General features: G+C 46.3%; 1 protein-coding gene across 4 annotated transcripts in view; it reads right to left on the bottom strand.

Moving 5' to 3' along the window:
- MAP2K3 (mitogen-activated protein kinase kinase 3) overlaps nt 1-18,720 on the bottom strand; it is a 371,386-nt gene that overhangs the window by 8,897 nt on the left and 343,769 nt on the right. For all 4 annotated transcript variants that reach the window (XM_069645769.1, XM_069645767.1, XM_069645768.1 and 1 more), the window contains 4 exons: nt 13,064-13,191; nt 12,820-12,897; nt 11,516-11,655; nt 5,175-5,220 (listed from right to left, as the gene is read on the bottom strand). In XM_069645769.1, the coding sequence (XP_069501870.1) occupies nt 5,175-5,220; nt 11,516-11,655; nt 12,820-12,897; nt 13,064-13,191 (392 nt within the window). The remainder of the gene's footprint in view (nt 1-5,174; nt 5,221-11,515; nt 11,656-12,819; nt 12,898-13,063; nt 13,192-18,720) is intronic.

Raw genomic sequence — 18,720 nt, 5'->3', positions numbered from 1 at the left:
TGGTATAACTTGTCAGGATGCTTCTTCCTAGGGTGTTGCTCTCCCCTGAACTCTCTTCTGCTACTGCCACTGTAGATGCAGGCACCTTTACTTCACAGTGTACTACTGCTTCAAGCACCTTCAATTTAATGTTCTCTGACAATAGTATAAACCACCACAGTTCTGTTAGCTCTGCTGCAACTTGATACTTTGAGATTTTTGTTAGGCAACTTAAGACAAGACTCTCCGACCTGCACAGGTAGGCAATGCACTCTTCATTCTTTTGCCATAAGAAAGGGGCAGCCTCTTTGCCTCATTTTACAGCTACCACTATAGTCTACCTTTGCTTCCAGACTGCTTATCGCTCAGCTGCAACGGTCTCAGCAGATTTTAAATCGGATCTTCACAGGCACCCAGCTCCCTTCCCCAGCTTTATGTACACCTTCTTGGTTCCAGCAGCTACCCCAAAGCTGTATTGCGACCCTTCCAGCTCTGGATAACCTTGTCACCCTTGTATCAGAGGACACCAGATTTTTAATAACTTTGAAATATAGGTGGTTAGATTCTAATAGGGGTGGTTTCACTTTGAAAAGATTCACCTAGTGGATTGAGTAAAGCTTGCTCTTCTCTTTAGGTCAGCAACTTCTACAATTACAATGTACTTGTTCTGGATGTTACAAGATTTGGGGTTCACAAGGGAAACAGATTTAGGTGTACACGACCACTCTTTGATGGTACATTTTAACTTCAAAGAACTGTAAGGACTTGCGTTCCATTTCATTCATACATGGTGATACTTGGATCGGGAATCACAACCATCCATAGGCAACCTTTCTTTGATGTAATCGTTCTTGTAACAATTCGTGCAAGTCAGCTTCTACAGTTCGAGTGATCGAAACAGCATTCTCCCTCTTAATAGGATATATGCGACAACATTCGGTAAAGTTATTTACAATTTGACTTGGATTAAACATGCATGTGATACATTTCCTTTGTTTTCAAGACTTTCCAAGGCAACTAACAACTTTTCCTCGCTCCCACTTCTAGGCAAGTTCTAATTGAGCTGGTTACAGTTACTGGCAAGGAGTTTTCAGAGAATTGGGAGTACGGAGCTTCACTCACCGGCTCGAAGAACACTGCGGTTATGGCGGCTTCCACTTAACAGACTTTTCTTCCTGCTACTACTGCTTCAGGCACTCTTGGGAACCACACCCCTCTGCAGCATAGGTGTCTCCGGTCTGGCCTCAACCACGAGGAGTCTCCTTTTCTCCTCTGTCCCTCGGCTTGCTTATGCACACGGGCCTCAGGTTGCTACACAACCTCAGCTCTGCAGTCACAGCTATTAGGTGCACCCGAGGAAACCATTAACTTCATCAAGTCTCTCACAGTGCAGCCACAGCCAGACAGGGTTGGTGAGTTGGTCCTGTGACCAACTCAGAACCTTCAGTTGAAATCTGCAGTTCTCTCGTCCCCGCGTCCCAAGTGATCACACTTCCTCGTGAACTGCCAGCCTCATGCGCTTCTCCTACTATTGCCAACCTTCCAGCTCCTTCTCTCTTCTGCTTCCTGTGCCACCTTTTATGCCTCTCAGGTGGGGCAATTGAATGCAGGTGCAGGCCCTTAGTGTTAAATGCCTAACCTTAGCAAAGGCTTTTAGGCCCATTTGCCGGTCCTTTACTTCTACATGCCTCTTCAGCCCTCATCTCGGTCTCAGTCTCAGTCTCTATGGTAGTGAGGGACTTGTAGATCACTTTAGTGAACTTCGGATTCTTCACTTCTTTTGTCCACACAGGGCGTCCCTTTAGCGCAACAGTGTGCAATCTTCGTCTCTCCAATTGTTTTGGAGTACAAATCCCATCAGACCATCCAGGCAAAGTCAATGGTGAGGGATCATGTCGTCCAAAGCATCTGGAGAGCTGCAGGTTGCAGACCCCTGCAGGGAGTCTCCATCACAGCAGAGGGGATAAATACATCCTCCTGCACCTGCAGCACAGTTACGTTCATAGTCAAGGTGTAAACCTATTTGACAGTGACTGTTGTGTAAACCTCTAGTCTTCTATTAATCCTCATTGTATCCATTTAATAAAGATGTCTAAAAGAGGGATGCATGAACACCCATGAGGTCCAGTGAACCCTTGTATCGGTACACTCCTAGAGTGGACCCAGTGGTTTGGGAAGCAAGGAACACTCTGGGGGTTGTGCAACAGGCACTCAAGGCTGGTGCTCAGACATGTCCAAAGTGCTTTCAAATTTTTCAAACAAATTGGAGGTCACTGCAACCGAAAACAATCTGGATTAAGACACATATGTGAAAGCGACTTTGCAGCTGCTGGAGGTTGACTGGACAGCTTCTCTGTGATTCAGCTCTTGAGATTTCAAAGAGTCTTGTAAGTGGAGTGGCGAAGAACATAGTGAGTGGAGGGCCCCACTGCAGTAGTAGTATCCACAAAAAGGGAAGATGTTAAGTAAAGGAGAATGGGGTGCCTCTTCAAAACAAGAGGGGGATACTCCCCAGGCTCCATAATAGTAATAGGTTTGGAGGTAAACTTGTGTCTAGCAGGAGTTGGTAACACAGGCAGCTAAATAACTGGACACTCGTAGTCGGCAGAGAGCTAATTAAGAACAAACAATACTACACGCAGAGGTTTCACTCAAGAAGCAGACCTAAGGAACCTGAATCCAGAAGAGGAGTTTTCACACTGCAAGCTTTTCAATTGTGTTTTTTATGAACGTGCCAGGGGGATTATGTTTTTTTTAAATGGGATTTCTTCTTTAAAAACAGATATGGTGTATTCTGGGCAAGTGCTAGCTTAGCAAAAGGCTCCCTTTGGCCATGAAGGACTCATTTTGAAGCAAAGTATACTGGGAAGTAAGCAGTGCCCTTGTGGATGGCTTTAGCTGGTTTCATGCAAGTCTCCAAATAACCCCTAGTAATAGATGTAAAAGTAAATTTGTCAGGAGACTGGCCAACACCTGCTGTTGCTTCAGTCGAAACCTAATAACAAACACTAAGGAAAGAGCATGGACTGCTGTACAGTATTGGTGGCACTCTCTCAGACTGCATTCCTGAGAAACATGTGGCTTGCTATCAGAAACTAAGTCCCTTAACCAGATGCACAAAAAGTAAACAACTCAATTTAAAAGGACAGCATGTCTCCCTTCAATGGCAAAGAATTATAGTTCATATTGGAAGAATCCCCCTTCTTCCAAGTAGCTCACCAGGTGACTGCCCCCTGTATGAAGGAAGCTAGGCATGCCCTGTAGAGAGATCTGGTTTCAGCAGTAGAAGGGATTCAATCAAAGAATGTATGTGCAATGGGCAGGGCCCTGCCGTATGCAAGCACTGCAAGCACGATTTAACAGGGAGTGACCATCAGGCACCAGGAACTCTCACTCAGCAAGAGGAGAAGAAAAATAATAAGTGCAGAAATCGCACAAGTATCTGGTCGCTGGAATCAAAGGGCAAAAACAGAATGGCAGAGCAGGCACCAGTCCTGGTCTGTCAGTAGAAAGAAATGGAAACTATGAAAAAGCACACACGAGAGATAGAATGTGAGAATCACAGAGCTTCGCCCCCTAGCGTGGTCTTTTAGAACAGGCTCATAAAAAAGTTTTTGCTCAACCCAGTTGAGTGGCACTAGCCCCACAAGTGGGGCAAAGGAGAAAGCAGTAGCAATGTAGTGTTTAAATATATATGGTGTCTAATCTGAGAACATAACAAAGTTACTAGATGTTAATGTTCGGTATGTAGTAAAATCCTTTGTCTCGAATGCCATGAACCATGCACCCCTATCTCTGGGGTTGGCTCCTCTGCTCATTTATTTGTAGCTCATAAATTGCCATAAAATGATTTTGGAAAAGCAAAACAATCAGGCGGTGGGGGGCAGACTGAGGGGCTTGAGGGAAGGGGGTAAAACAGTGAAAGTTGGCGACCTATAGAACGTTCTGCTGAAGGCTTCTAGCACTGTTCCCCGGCTCGCCACTGACCTACCAGGATACATAAGGGATGACACAGAGTAGAGGAGGAACCTTTAATGTCAAGAGGCAACACTTGCAAGGATCCAAGTGCAAATGATTTCCATGCTCTCCTGTCCCTTTCCCTAGAGTTTAAAGCCATCATTTGTAACTTGGGCTACCTGGGATCATTACAATGAGTATGTTTTGGCCAGCCTTTCCTTATAAGGAAATGTCATTCTTTATGCTAAGTGCTTCACGCTTTGTTTAATGCATGGAGACGGGTTTGCACGAAAAGATTTTTTTTTAAAGGCAGAATGCACAATTAGTGTGCATTCGGTCTAGTTGAAAAGAATGAATCCCAAAATACCGAACAAGGGGTGCACAGGTTGCGGGGGTGTCCCCCGCTCCCCTAGTTCGGTATTATGGGCTTCGGGGTTCGCGGGGGTGTGCCCCTTATACATTACATGCGTGGAGGGGACAAAAAAATACAACAAAAGATCGAGTTACAAAATGCCAACAAGTGGGGTTCACAATTTTGCAATTCGATCTTTTGGTACTCGATTTTTTAACCTACATCCCTTGTAGACAGTCCAAGAAATGGCATTCTACCTGAGTGACTGCTTGATTCATGGTTCGAAATTGAAGAGAGCAGAGTTATTTAGCGTTTAGCCTAGAAGGCTTCTCAGGTCAACGGATACCTAACAAGCACACATTTGCATGAATTTACCTGTGTGTGTTTGGGACAAGATATAATTAAACTTTAGGCCACACCTGTACGATATTTAAAGCAGAAGGATTCATGAATAATGGACAAAATGATCCGTTTGCACCGTGTATGGAAGTTAGATTTGAGGAACTCTGAGTAAGTAGCTTCTGGTCACGGGTTAATGCTGACACTCAGGAGCTGCTTTTAGCTCGTGCTTATTCAATCTGAATTTAGATTCCTGGCTTATGTGCTGCTTAGTCCATAATAAGAAAGTCCATTACTATATACAAAAAACAAAAATATCTAACACTTTTATTAATGTTTACATTTGAATATTTTTAATGCACATCAGTAAAACGTACCTGCAGTACAACATCATACCTCCATCCCAATTCACTCATCCAACACACTACAAGTTCGTTTAGATTAACTTCTGTACCCCAATCCTACAACATCCCCATTTCCTCCCACGTGAATCCAAACTTCATATGTTCACACTGGCTACACAAAGGACAAGATATGCCGCACTCACCATGAGTTCCAGGTAGCTCATCCTCTCTGCTGCCTTCTTCCTTAAGCTAGAAGAAGAGAGAATGGTGAAACAAATCGTTACTTTCCATGTATGAAATTATTTTTTGTAATCAGTGGAGGAGGGGGGGACTAAATTTCACAACTGGAGATGCCAAACAATTCAAAGATGTAAACTGAATGCCCACACTCGCAATAACATGACAGAGTGGCACTGCCCAACTAGATTTTCAAACTTATTGTCAACATTACACGCAAAATAAAAGTTACTCACTGTAGTGAGTCCTTACTCCTAAGTCCCCTTTTTCTCCATCCTGTATGGGTGGCACTAACCCAACAATGGGGACGGTACCAGAAACCTTAAGCAGCGAAAAAATGAGCTTCCCTGAATTGTGTATAGCGCACGGGGGAACGGCCTCGTGCATGGACATGCCTACTAGCCCCGCCTTCCGACACCTCACATCAGTCTCCTTTTTTCACGTTGGATCTGGCTATTCATGTCAGAGTCATTGGTCTACCAGCGTGGGCTGGCGGGTGCGACATATGGAGGAAAGGTGACTTAGGACTACGATTACTTTAAGTCACCACAGTGACTAATTTTAGTACTCATACGTCCCGTCCCCTTTCCTCCATCCTGTATGGGTGAGTCCCCGAAAACCGTGACTGGGCGGGGTATGAACCTAGCTCGAGGGAAATAGATTAAGAACTGCCTGTCCAAACTCTGCATCTTTCCTGGAGCTGGTGTCTAATGGATAGTGCCTCCAGAATGCTGATGGCCAGCCAAAGTTGCTACCTTGCTGATTACCACTTAAAAGGCATGCCTTTGGAAAGGCGCAGACGTGGTCTTGGCATGTACAGCATGTGCTTGAATACCTGCTGGAACCTTTTTCTTCATTGCTGTATACGCCTCTGAGATGGCAAAAACCATCCACCTGGCAGTGGAGCCCTTGGATGCTTGAGCCCCTGGCGCGGCGCACCTCCAAACGTGATAAACAACGTATCAGACTTTCTGAAATGTTTTGACAACCAGATGTAGAACTTCAGAACCCTCCGCAGATCCAGTAAATGCAGCGACGTCTCTGCCTCCGGGAAGAAAACTGGTAAACAAATCTACTGATTTAAAAGGAAGGCAGAGACTACCTTGGGCAAGAACCTAGAGTGGGTGCGGAAGACCACCATATCCTTGTGGAAAATTGAATGGCTTGCAAGCTCAAAGGGCTAGGATTTCACTAACCCTCTGTGCCAAAGTTATTGCCATCAGCAGAACCGCCTTCACCGTGACCCATTTGACGAACACTGAGGCCATAGGCTCTAACGGTTTATGTTGCAAAGCCGTCCTTGATCCCCACGCTTTATAATCTATATTTGTCAGATTTGGGAAAGAAAATTGATGCTTGTAAGTACTTCACTCCCAAGGTTGGCGGTGGCTCGCCTATGCCGATGACACATTATTGGATAAAACCCCTATTGGTTTACAGCATAGTCTGGTTGGCCTTTTGGATTATTCTAAGGAAAATAACCTGATTATTAACGAACATGAAACAAAAATGATGCCGATTGGGAATAAAATGAGAAAGTACCGTAATTTCACACTGTCATTAGAATTAAGTAAAATAGAGATTGCTCACTCTTATGTGTATCTCGGTATGTTTATATCTGACACTCTTATGCTGTATAAATCACACTGTCATTAGAATTAAGTAAAATAGAGATTGCTCACTCTTATGTGTATCTCGGTATGTTTATATCTGACACTCTTATGCTGTATAAATCACACTGTCATTAGAATTAAGTAAAATAGAGATTGCTCACTCTTATGTGTATCTCGGTATGTTTATATCTGACACTCTTATGCTGTATAAATCACACTGTCATTAGAATTAAGTAAAATAGAGATTGCTCACTCTTATGTGTATCTCGGTATGTTTATATCTGACACTCTTATGCTGTATAAAGGCCCCCAGCAATTTCAGATTCAAACTGAAAAGACGCTTTATGGCAGTTCTTAATTTTGTGAGAACAAGAAGTGGATACTCCATTGAAGGTTTAACTAAACTATATGAAGCGGATCTGGTTTCGAGCTTATGCTATGGCCTTGAGGTATTTACCGTTCGAGAAACCAGCTTTCTGAAGAAAAAAAAAATCGAAGGTAAAATATGGAAGAAAGCTCTGGGTTTGGCGGGATGCACAGCGGTTGAAGGTTTAGACTGAACTGCAGCTTCAGAAACATATTGAGGAAAATCAGCTTTTGGGCTCTTTGCAATCTGGCTTTAGTGCGAATCACGGCACCTAGACTGCATTGTTGGACCTTAAGGCCAACCTGTGCCGTGTTGTTGACTCTGGTCAGGTTGCTATGCATCAGCGTTCTCTCGCTTTCCTTCCCCTTTCCAGGTTGGCAAACAAAGTGCCCTTATTCTTTATATTTGGACACCGACTTTCCTTTACATACAAATTTGCCATTTTGATTTGACGGCCTTAACTAGGACTGTTTTATTTATTATTTGATGTTCGAGACTACTCCCATCTTAGCTGTAAAGCAAAGTAGGAGTTTCTCCAACACCATTGAAAACTTCAATCAAAGTTTTACTAATTTCGGTCAGTGTCATGCTTGTGATACAATGCCTCCCTTACATGACCCCTCCAGTCTGAGAAAGCAAGTCACGGAGTTCATCGATTTGGTGAAGACCCGAGGGGCAGCAGAATTGAGGCCAAATGGCAGCACCCTGCAATAAATTGATAGTTCATAATCGTGAACTGCAGAAATGTCCTGTTTGGTTGGAATATGGGGACATGAAGGTACGCATCTTTGAGATCTAAGGAACACAATGAGTCTCCTGCACAAAGCGACTCCACTATCTCAGCTAGCGTTACCATCTTGAAATGTATGAGCGGAGGGAGTGGTTGACGAAGCAGAGATCCAGAACTACCCTCAGGCCGGCCTTGTTGTTTTTGGGTATTGCAAACATTCTTGAATAATATACCCTGAGCCCCTGAAGAGGCACAGGTTCAACTGCCAGTATGCTGCAGAGCTGTACATTTTCTTAATGCGGGGGAGCCAATTTGAAGCAGTGACCGGGAACGGGGGGGGGGGGGGTTGTCAGGAGGGGAGTGAGTCCGTACCCTGTGGACACTATAGTTGGGATCCATGGATTCTCGAAATAGCACTGCCAGCTGTTTAGAAAGAGTCAGCATTCTCCGACGAGAGCTGTGCTCTTGAACCTGCACTTCATTGTTTTTTGGTGTCTGAGGTAGGTGGAGGGAGAATGAAAATATTCCCTTGTAGGGCTCTGCCGTTTCCTCCTGTGCATGCTCAGGGACCTGTCCAGTTAACAGGCACTCCTATCTTGGAAGTCCTTGAAACCCCTGCATTCTCTAAGCATTCTGGTCAGACTAAGCTTCTGGTCAGACCTGCCTTTGCTTTGGGTGAACGGCTTGGCCCCTATGGTTTGTGAGGATAGCCAGAGACTTAGCTGTTTGAGTCAATGGTTTTTTCTTTGTCAACTCATCATCCGTGGACGAATGGAACAATTGCGGGCCCTCAAACAGCAGCTCGAGTATTATGTACTTAACATCTGCCGAGAACCTGGAGGCATGCATTCACACATTTCTACGCAGATGCCCCTGCTCATTGCGTCAATGTAAGAGACATTAGACTCTAAGAGGTCTTGCGCAATAATTTTTGCCTCCTTGTCCAGTGACATCATGCATAAAGGAGATTGTTGGTGGGGACCTAGGATGCGTTCATTAAGGTAGGCTTAGCCTACATTAAATCACTGTGGCCCATTTCGCTTTAAAGGGTTGTTTTGGGCAGATCATCTGAAGGCTTCACCAAAAGCAGGAAAGAAGAACTCCCTTTGGACCCTGGCTGAAGGTACAGTCTGCCTTACATCTTCCACCAGTGAAGGAAGGCCATGACCTAAACATCTCCCGGGAACAAAGGAAGATACTGAATCCTGAACACCCTCCAGCAGCTCAGAACGGGTACCCAGCCAGCACGCAGCGTGCCCGGCTAGGCTCTGCAGCAAGCTTCCTTGGTGGGAAGCGCCAGAGAGTCTCTGAGCCAAACCAAGGACAGGACAGCTGCCTGCAACACTCTCCTCAGCTCTGTGCCGTCTCCCTTAAAGGACAAGCCCAGTGAAGAAGCTAAGAGGATTGCATCGACAAGCATCTACCGACATCCTCCTTAAGGGACATTTTTCGAGCCAGTTGAGCCGCTTGAGCTGCAACCGACTGCACCGCTGACTGTTACGCCGTAGTCACTAAAGCTGTCCGAGATACCTCGAACAGTGCTTCAGAACTGATGACCAGCAATGAGACAACGATTCTTGACCCTAAGCCGCCATGAAGGCCTGCCTGCAGCCGTCCTTCCAGCCTCGCTCGCCGAACTGCCTGCTGCCCGATACCGGCCCTGAACTCTGTTGCAGAAGCTGTAAAGCGCCCTGAAACCGATTTGACACTATCGCGCACCAAGATCTCCTACAGCAGAAGGTACATTGTGGTTCTTTCCCCCTGGTCCTTCTGCGAAGGCCTCTAGTGACATGTATCCAGAGTGCATCCCTTTTCCTTCTTTAAAACGGTCTGTCCTCTGCATTCCTTTACAGGGTGGGTTGTATTTTGTAATGTACTAGAAATGTCTGTTGTGATAATAATAAAGTAGATATTTGTATGCAACATTGACAGGACAGGACCCAACCCTTTTGCATTGGGTAATAATCGCATTTTCGCTGTGTTGCAACTAAGCAACGATCCACAACCTTGCAGAGATAAGCCTGCCGTTCCATCCACGTTACCAAAATTGGACAAGGAGGTTTATAATTGACTTGCATTTCCAATCTGTTCGGATCCCTTCTTGTGTATTAGATATGTGGGGGCAGATGGATGGTTTAGAAACCGATATTCATCCGTGGACCACTTGCGCCCCAGAGGTTGATTTGTCATAGTCCTCATTCGGGGGACACCCATACAGGATGGAGGAAAGGGGACAGGATGTACAAGTAAGAACAAGTGAGCCTGCCATTTGCTTACCTAGAACCTGGTTGTTCACCAATAGAAAAGGGCCCTCAGTTTCCCATAATTCCCCCGCTGTAACAAGATTTAATGGCCGCACTCACAGCAGTAGCAATTCATGTGCACCTACTGCACAAGCAGCAACTTTCAACATCCAAAACAAATATAAAGCATGCATATAAATATGGACTTCAGGAGGGCGGTCCATAGCACCCTCGTGAAGCATGGAAAATGAAGTGATCAAAAATGCAAACAAAAGCCCTTTTTAAAATAAAGTAAAGAAGGTGAAGACTAACAAAAAAAACATTTTAACACAGGAACGTTTAATTTAGGCAGCCCAATGTCAAAGTAGTTAAGGCATGGTCATTTCCCCCAGTCTATGTTTCATTAGATTCCCCATTGAGGAACACTGCGCAGTGGGCTGTGAACCATGTAACAGTGCCCTGCTAGCCCCACCATGGATACACCGCCGCCTGCAGTTGTTGAGAATGGAACTTACTGCAGACAGCTACTCTCCGTCAAGGAACACCCAGCAGTTCATCCTTTCCAAAATGGATCCAGGTGACTGATGGCTTCAGAGGGCATTGGCGACCTTCTGTGCTGGAAAGCTTGAGTGCACTGCACCAGAGTGAGTCGCTACACACTACATAAAATTGGTTCCCACGCGGATACAACTGAAATACCTTTGATCTAGTTCCTTTAAGCACCATCAAACGGCACCACCTGTAAAATGGCGTCAATGCACCACTTTTCTATTGCTTGGATCCCTTTACCTTTCCATATAGGTGGTCTTATTGACCATTTATTAAGGAAAGATATTTGCTCCGATACCCAACTGTGATACCAAAGGATGAAACCCTGCTGAATATGCGTCTCTGTTAACCAGTTCATCCGGTGCATTTTGGAGATAGTCAACATTTCTTCACCCCCTTTAAATTTTGGATCCAATACTTTGAAATGACTTCTTGTAATGCTCTCATGCATCTTAATAAAACACTGATAGGGTACTTGCATTGGTTCAAATACATCTTTATGGTACGACAATTGCACGAAAATGCTGTGTTAAAAAAACATTGCTAGAATACAAGACTACTTGGATTAAAATTGAGGCAAATGCTATAGGTGTTGTGTACCGTAGAAGTCTGCATTAGGAGCTTCAAGCAAAATGCATTCTTCACAGATTGAAAGACATATAAACACATTTACTAAGAAATGCACAACGGCTTGCCTCGCCAGACGTTTGCTTTGCACAGTCTAAGAAAGGCATTAAACAGGCACCACGGACCATGCCTTGGCGAGTGGTACAAGGCAACGCTGGCTGCGGAGATAAGAACTAACCAGTGTGCCGTGAAGTCCACAAACTCTTTGGAGAACCTGTCTGCAGGGAGCTGGGGGGACGGCTCCTCCACCACCTGCTTGAGCTGCTGGAATGGGGTACCCCAAGACTCGTACGGAAACCGCAGGATGGCCATCTCAATCTGCCAAGAAAGACAACCAATATCATGCCAGGCAGGTGTGAAAGCGAGCAGCAGTCATCTGAACCCCAACTCAGATATCCTCCTTTTGTCAACAATCGTCTACGCAAGTTACTGCTCTTGATATACAAACCCCTACTACAATACTTTCTTCAGGTACCATAAAAGGGATGACCCCAAAACCTTGGAGCTAGTTGGGTCACATGTACAGGGTCATAAGAGAAAGGTCCTCTAAACAATAGCGACTTCTTGCTGCACCGACTACATGTTTCTATCCAAAAGTATCCCCACTCCAAGCCCTTTCCTTTGCACTTTTATTATTGGTTTGGAAATACAATAAAGACTTCCATTCATTGACAATTTAGATTAAAACACACACTTTTCAGGAAATTGCCAAGATGTGTACTTGTGTTACATAATGTATCAGAAGCTTTGCTCTTACGTCGATGCTACTTGCGTTTGAGCGACAAGAGCTCCTCGTTTCACAAAGCGCCTTCTTTCTCACAAAATGGTGGATACTCGCAGGCTACATTTATCTCCTACTCCCCTCAGAATATACTTTTATCCATTTACAAACAATACCCTCTGGAAGACCGTGGCAGAGCCGGAAGAATCTGGGAACAGCCGGCGAGAGCCACGCTAAGCATGTGAGAGTGAAGTAAATGCAAAGAGACTACTCAAGGCCGTCCTGGTGTGATATAGAGTCGATAACCGACAATACCCGTAGCTTTGGCACAAGAAGGTAAAAAGGGAGACAACCAGGATTGGGGAAACTCAGTGGTTGGCCATTTCTAACCGGTTCCCCGGGTATCCACAAAGGCAGTGGTACCTCGCCCCGTCCCTTAGCCCTTGGTCACTAGTCCAACCAGGCAGGAAAGAAATGTGCCACCCGAGGGAGCTGGTGGTAAAAGCCACCACCTTTACAACCTATGAAACGTCATAGCGCATTGGCTCGTCATCTTTTGGAGAAGCAACTTACGTGCCATATCCATCGGGTGGGAGAAAAAAAAAGAATGAAATGTGCGACTTGTCTGCACTCTACACTGGCCTCCCAAATAAAAGGATTACATATAACCAGTACAACTATTGCTCGTATAATCGCATCAATTTAGGCTTTTGGCCAGAACATGCTACTGCTGCGCGACGGGCCCATTTTGCAGTAGTTACCATTGTGATGCCAAGGCTCCACACGTCAGACTTCACATTGTAGCCTTTCTGGTTCAGCTCTGGGTTGATTCTCTCAGGCTGCAAAGATAAAGGGAGATCCATGAACACAAATACAACACCTTCCAAGGCCCACATCCCTCAGAAGGTCTGAGAAGTACAGACAAACAACCCAAGGAGCTCCGCGTGTCAAGCAGCAGGAGGTTTATCTGCACCCAGAATACTCAAGCTCTCCGGGTATGCTTACAGCCATGTAGGGTTTACATCCGGCATCCAACGTCTTGGCCACAGAGTCCACTAAGTAGCCGCTGATGCCGAAGTCGCACATCTTCACGTGGCCCTCCTTGTTAATAAGAACGTTTGAAGGCTTTACATCTAAGGAAGAGAAGAGCAAAGAAGGCTATACACAAAAGCACTGGACCCCGATACCAACCCAGAGACAGTATAAACCAAAGGAAAGTATGAAAAAAGCAGGCCATCAGAAGTCCTGTGCAAACGCTGTGCACTAAGACCCAGACAACGCACACAGAAAGGAAAGTTTGTGTAGACACAAAGATTGAGCAGCATCACAGAGACTGTGCACCAAAATGGAAATTGTGCAAGCTCTTGGTCTGTTCACATATAAACCACTGCACTGTTGTAATGACATTTTGCAGTAGCTGTATGTATGCACAGTTTGGGCTGCAGCAGTCTTGGGTCTATATTTATGGCTTTCTATAGTAAGAACTTGACATGGTATTATCAGAGAAGAGATCCAGTCTTTTGCCTCTTTCTTTTGGAATTTCTTTACGTTGCGTTGCATTGCATCACAATTCATGATTAGTGAAAATGTAGCGCATGACGACAAACACTCTGCAACTCCAGCTCACCTCCACCCCTAACCTCCCTCAGAAGGTTCACACAAGCAAACACCTTATAAGAGGCTTAACACAATGATAAGTTGACAGCAGCACATTGCTTGCATGCTCGCACCCGGGGAAAGGCGCGCAGCCAATCAGGTGGCTGAAAGAACAGGCGAGAATACAGTGCATACCACCCGCTCTTTCCAGCCACCCGAGGCCCTTCCCTCGGTGGCACTGTCTTAACTGTGGGGAGGCAATCCAGGGAGGCATCCACCTTGTCCCCCAAAACAAAAATACCCCATCCCCTCCCCACTTACCTGCTGGACTGGAGCTTTGTGCTCCGTACCCGGAGCGCCTTTTGCTCGAAGCCACCATGTAAATGGACAAGGGACTTATTTGCTTATCCTATGCCATGGGCCATTTTTGTTTCCCCTCAGGAGATTGGCATCGTGCAATACGCGCAGCCAATCTCAGTGGGAAAAAAAGCAGCCATTCACTATCACCCACTTCTCGGGGCTGCAAACATGGCCAGTAATGACAGACATACCTCGCTTCGATCGAGCCTTCCTAAGCTCGTGCTGACAGGTTAACGGCCATGTCCACCCCCCGACATGGAGGTCTATACCTTGACCCCTGCACTTTTGTGGACAGAAGGCATCCCTTTCCGAATCTCACTCCGACCACTGATCAAGAGAACCAATGGCAGGGATGGTTGTTATAGATGGTTTCAATGTCCCCAGTTAAGTTTTCATGTACATGTATTGGATTACGTTTATACTTCATTAAGTCCAGTACATGTCACAAAGTGTACACTTCATATAACCACTGTTGTCCAGACCAACCCATTCCACTATTTCCACTCTCAGAGACTCCACTCATCACAATGGTGTCAAGCTGATTCACATGCAAGTTACAACATATCTCCTTTTCTGCACACTGCAAGAGAATCCAGATTGATTGCCACACCTGCAGCATCCCAGGCTACTGCAACCTCTTTAACAGATTTGCCTAAATGTATGGATGTATTGTTCTCGACACCCGCCTCTCTGCCCATGCTGAATTCCCTGCATAACCTGTAACACACTCACTCCCATCAGAGGATTGACTTCCCTGCAGAGCCCACATTTCTCGTTCACAGGCAGACTTCCTGGAGCCAGCAAAATGATAACTTCTGACAGTAGGTTGTAGTATCCCCACAGAGCCCACAACCTTTTTCATTTGCAGGTTCACTTCCCAGAGCCTGCAAAACGACAATAACTTCTACTAGCGGGTTACATCCGAGCAGAGCCCACAATAAATTTCATTCGCCGGTTTACTTCGCAGAGCCCACAATATAGACCCCATGTCTCTAAATAAGCAGGTTGCATCCCGGCAGAGTCTGCATAGTCTACCTCATTCATAAATAACATTTACTACTAGCGGGTTGGATCTCTGCAGAGCTCATTTTAACTTCAACTCGCAGGTTGACTATGCAGGGCCTGCATAACCACATTAGTTTCAACTCGCAGGTTAACTTCCCAGACCCTCAAGCCAACAATAACTTCCAATAGCAGATTGCATAACGCAGCGCCCACATAACATCTCCACTCACCTCCAATTGTATAACTCGCAATCCCAATCTTTTTGCACAATCCTACAAGCAGGCTGCACTACCCAGAGCAGGCAGAACAATACCTTCTGATAGCAGGTTGGTTCATCCTTACACACGCTATTCCTCACGTTAGTATATCACACATAATAGACAAGCAGGTAGCTCCAACCCTGAAATCTTCCTAAACGTTGAAACCACTAAATGGACTCCACTCACCACAAGGCAATGGCTTCTGATGTATACTTCTGACGTTACAGTAATATCCTCCCATCACCTCATTGCTCCCACTCCAGTCATCATATTCGCCCGAACCTCAAACTGGCCAACACCTGGGGCAACTCTGGTGCAAACTCTACCACTGCAGAGGCAAGTTCAGCCTGCATGCCGAGCGCCCCTTTACTCGGCACTGGCCCGATTCACTCCTCCCCCTTAGTCTTCCATATCATTGTTACCAGTCTCATTGTAATATGTTCATTTATCCCTTTGGATCTGTCCACAATCTCCTACATGGCCTCGCGCCACGCGCGCCTCTATTTTTGCTTGCCCATCCTTCCTGTGGCTCCAAGTACTCTTTGCGCTTAATTGCGCTCTTGGCACTGCAACAATTCTCTTCTGCCTTTGCTTCCTTAACTGCTTTGCAAATAGGTTCTACTTCTGTCCTCACGGAAACGTACAAGGAAATCGTTCTCCTTGTTACCCTTTCCTCTTCGATTCGGTGGCTGGTGGAGTGACATGCCATGCTTCATCATTGTAGCACTCTCCGAACTGCACATTAGATGAAAATACTATCCTCCATCTGGCTACACGGCTTTCCTTCGGGACTTTCTGCTCGCCTCTTCTAACTGTCGCCTTACTGCCAAATACGTCAGCATAACTGTTCACGGGGCAGCCACGGACGGCGATTCCTCCTCTACGATCACCAACGGTCTTGTTCTAGCTCATCAGCACCTGATCTACATTCGTGCAAGTTCTCCCTGGTGCCCACTTTCTGTTTTACTCCTTTGAAGACGAGCCTTTAGAAGCAATTGAGCCCCACTAATCTCTCACATATGCAGAGACTGCGCTCCTATCTTCTCATTCGCCATCCCTAGTACAGGGAGATTTTTACAATCATCTTTTGCCACGCCTGCCAAGGAAGAGAGACGTCCAACGCAAACATCTGGAAGAAAAGGAGACATCTGGACCATCTGTGACCTCAAGAAGTCGTCGACTCTGCGAACCAGTGGCCTTCACGTTCAGGGAAGGTGCTTGTGCGGTCCACAGCCATGTGTAATCCTGCTGTCGATGCCCATGGGGCAGCTGCGCCGCTTCAGGTCAGAAACACGCCTAGACATCAAGGCATGCTAGCCCCCATGCCACAATTTGACATGTCTGGCCCTCCTTCAAAACTGGGCCAAAAGTGGCTGTTGTGGGTCAAGAAGCTGGAAATATACTTCAGGGCAACATGTGAGACGGACAAAGAGGCCAAGGTGGCCACACTGCTATATGCTGCAGGGTCTGAACTACACTGCATCTTCGAGTCGTTGAACACGCCTGCTACCTCATACCGGGCAGTGAAAGATGTGCTCAAAGAACATTTCCTTCCCCTTGTCAACCTGGACTTTGAACGCTTCGTTATGTGTAGAGAGAAGCAGCGTGAGGATTAAACACTAGACCATTTCTGTGGGCGACTACATCTCCTGGACGGCACGTGCCAATGGGAAAATGAGGAGGGGATGATCTGAAATCAGATCCTAGAGGGGGGAGCTCAGGGAAGCTACAGCGACAAGTTCTCAGGAAACCAAAACACACGTTGACACAGATCCTCGACCTAGGTAGATCCTATGAGCTGGCTGAAAGCCGCACCACCAGAATGGACACTGCAGTCAAGTCGGTGAGGGGTGAACAGGTATCTGCCATCGGACGACAAGCAAACGCCAGCCCATCATGCCCAAGGTGGTCCCAAAGGAAGACGGACACACCACAGCCAAGCCAGAAGTGTGGATATAACCCGCCCCACTCCAGTGAGTGCCTGGCGAAAAGTAGGTTGTGCGGGCGATGTGGGCCTGCAGGACACTTCGCCAGAATGTTCAGAGCTGCCAATCCAGCCACCATCCCGAGACGCCCAAGCAGGGCTAGCAACGCGGGGTCGCATAGGGCAAGAAACATAGCAGTGGTGGAACAAGAGTTCCAGGAGCTGCAAATTGCTGAGGAAGAAGAAGAAGTGTTCTTCATAACAAACATTGACTCTGCAACCAAGAAAAGGAGACAGCCCACATGCGTGGTAGACATTTATGAGACTCCAACTCCTGTGTTGACAGACACTGGCACGTCACTGTGTGTGCTGGCAACAAGACATTATGAGTTACCATGAGGGCAACCAGCGCTTGGGGAAACCAAAGCAAAGATATACTCATTTGGTGGAGATCATCCACTTCCACTCCGAGGAATGTTCATAGCCCCAGTCACCCACACCAACAACACCATCAAGGCAAAGTTCTTCATGACTAATGTCAGTCCAAACTTTCTCCCGAGTTGTGCCGTATCCGAATCGCTAGACATTGTGCATTTTGCGCACTCGGTATATGAAGCAGACATTAAAGAGATTATTACAAAATTTGCAGACATCTTTCATGGAGTTGGGAAGCTAAAAGGAGAGCCGATCAAACTCCATATAGACGAATCAGTGCGGCCAACCGCAGTGAAGCACAGGCGCATACCGTTCCACCTACGATCACAAGTGGAGCAGGGGCTACAAAATTTTGTAGATGCGTATATCATCGAGAGAGCCGAGGGCCCACTGCATGGGTGTCCCCGATTGTCGTGGCGTCCAAGCCCAAGCAGCCAGGAGACGTCCGCATTTGCGTTGACATGAGGCTACGTAACCTACGCAGTGACGATATACTGGTGTATGCAACATCAGAGACGGAACACATGGCCAGGCTGGAAAAGGCATTGGAAAGGATCTGAGACCTGGGTTTCACTTTACACCGGGGAAAAATGTGAGTTTCTAAAAGGGAGTATTGAATTCTTTGGATTCATCGTCCACGCTAATAGAATCTCCCCAGACCCGAAGAAGCTGAAAGACATTTGCGATGCCAGGCCCCCAGAGAACCCCTCAGAGGTGAGGAGCTTCCTGGGCATGGTAACATATTGTGGGAGATTCATCCAAAATCCGCCCTCACTCTCGGAGCCTCTCTGGGCCCTCACCAAGAAGGACACAGCCTGGATCTGGTCTACCACCGAACAGACAGCATTCGACACAATGAAAGCCGCCCTTACGGGAGAGCAGACTATGGCTTTCTTTAACCTGGAAAAAGAATCGGAGCCGGTCGTAGATGCCAGTGCTGTGGGACAGAGCGGTACTGCTCCAACCTAACTCGCACGGCAAAATGAAACCCATTACATATGCCAGAAAAGCATTGACAGACAATGAGCAAAGATATTCTCTGATCGAAAGAGAAGCGCTGGCCATTCTGTGGAGCTGCAGAC

The sequence above is a fragment of the Ambystoma mexicanum genome, chromosome 2p (assembly GCF_040938575.1).
Source record: "Ambystoma mexicanum isolate Mex_15411 chromosome 2p, UKY_AmexF1_1, whole genome shotgun sequence".
Lineage (NCBI taxonomy): Eukaryota > Metazoa > Chordata > Amphibia > Caudata > Ambystomatidae > Ambystoma > Ambystoma mexicanum.
Note: the sequence above shows the minus strand (reverse complement) of the source record. Positions and strands in the feature narration are given on the sequence as shown.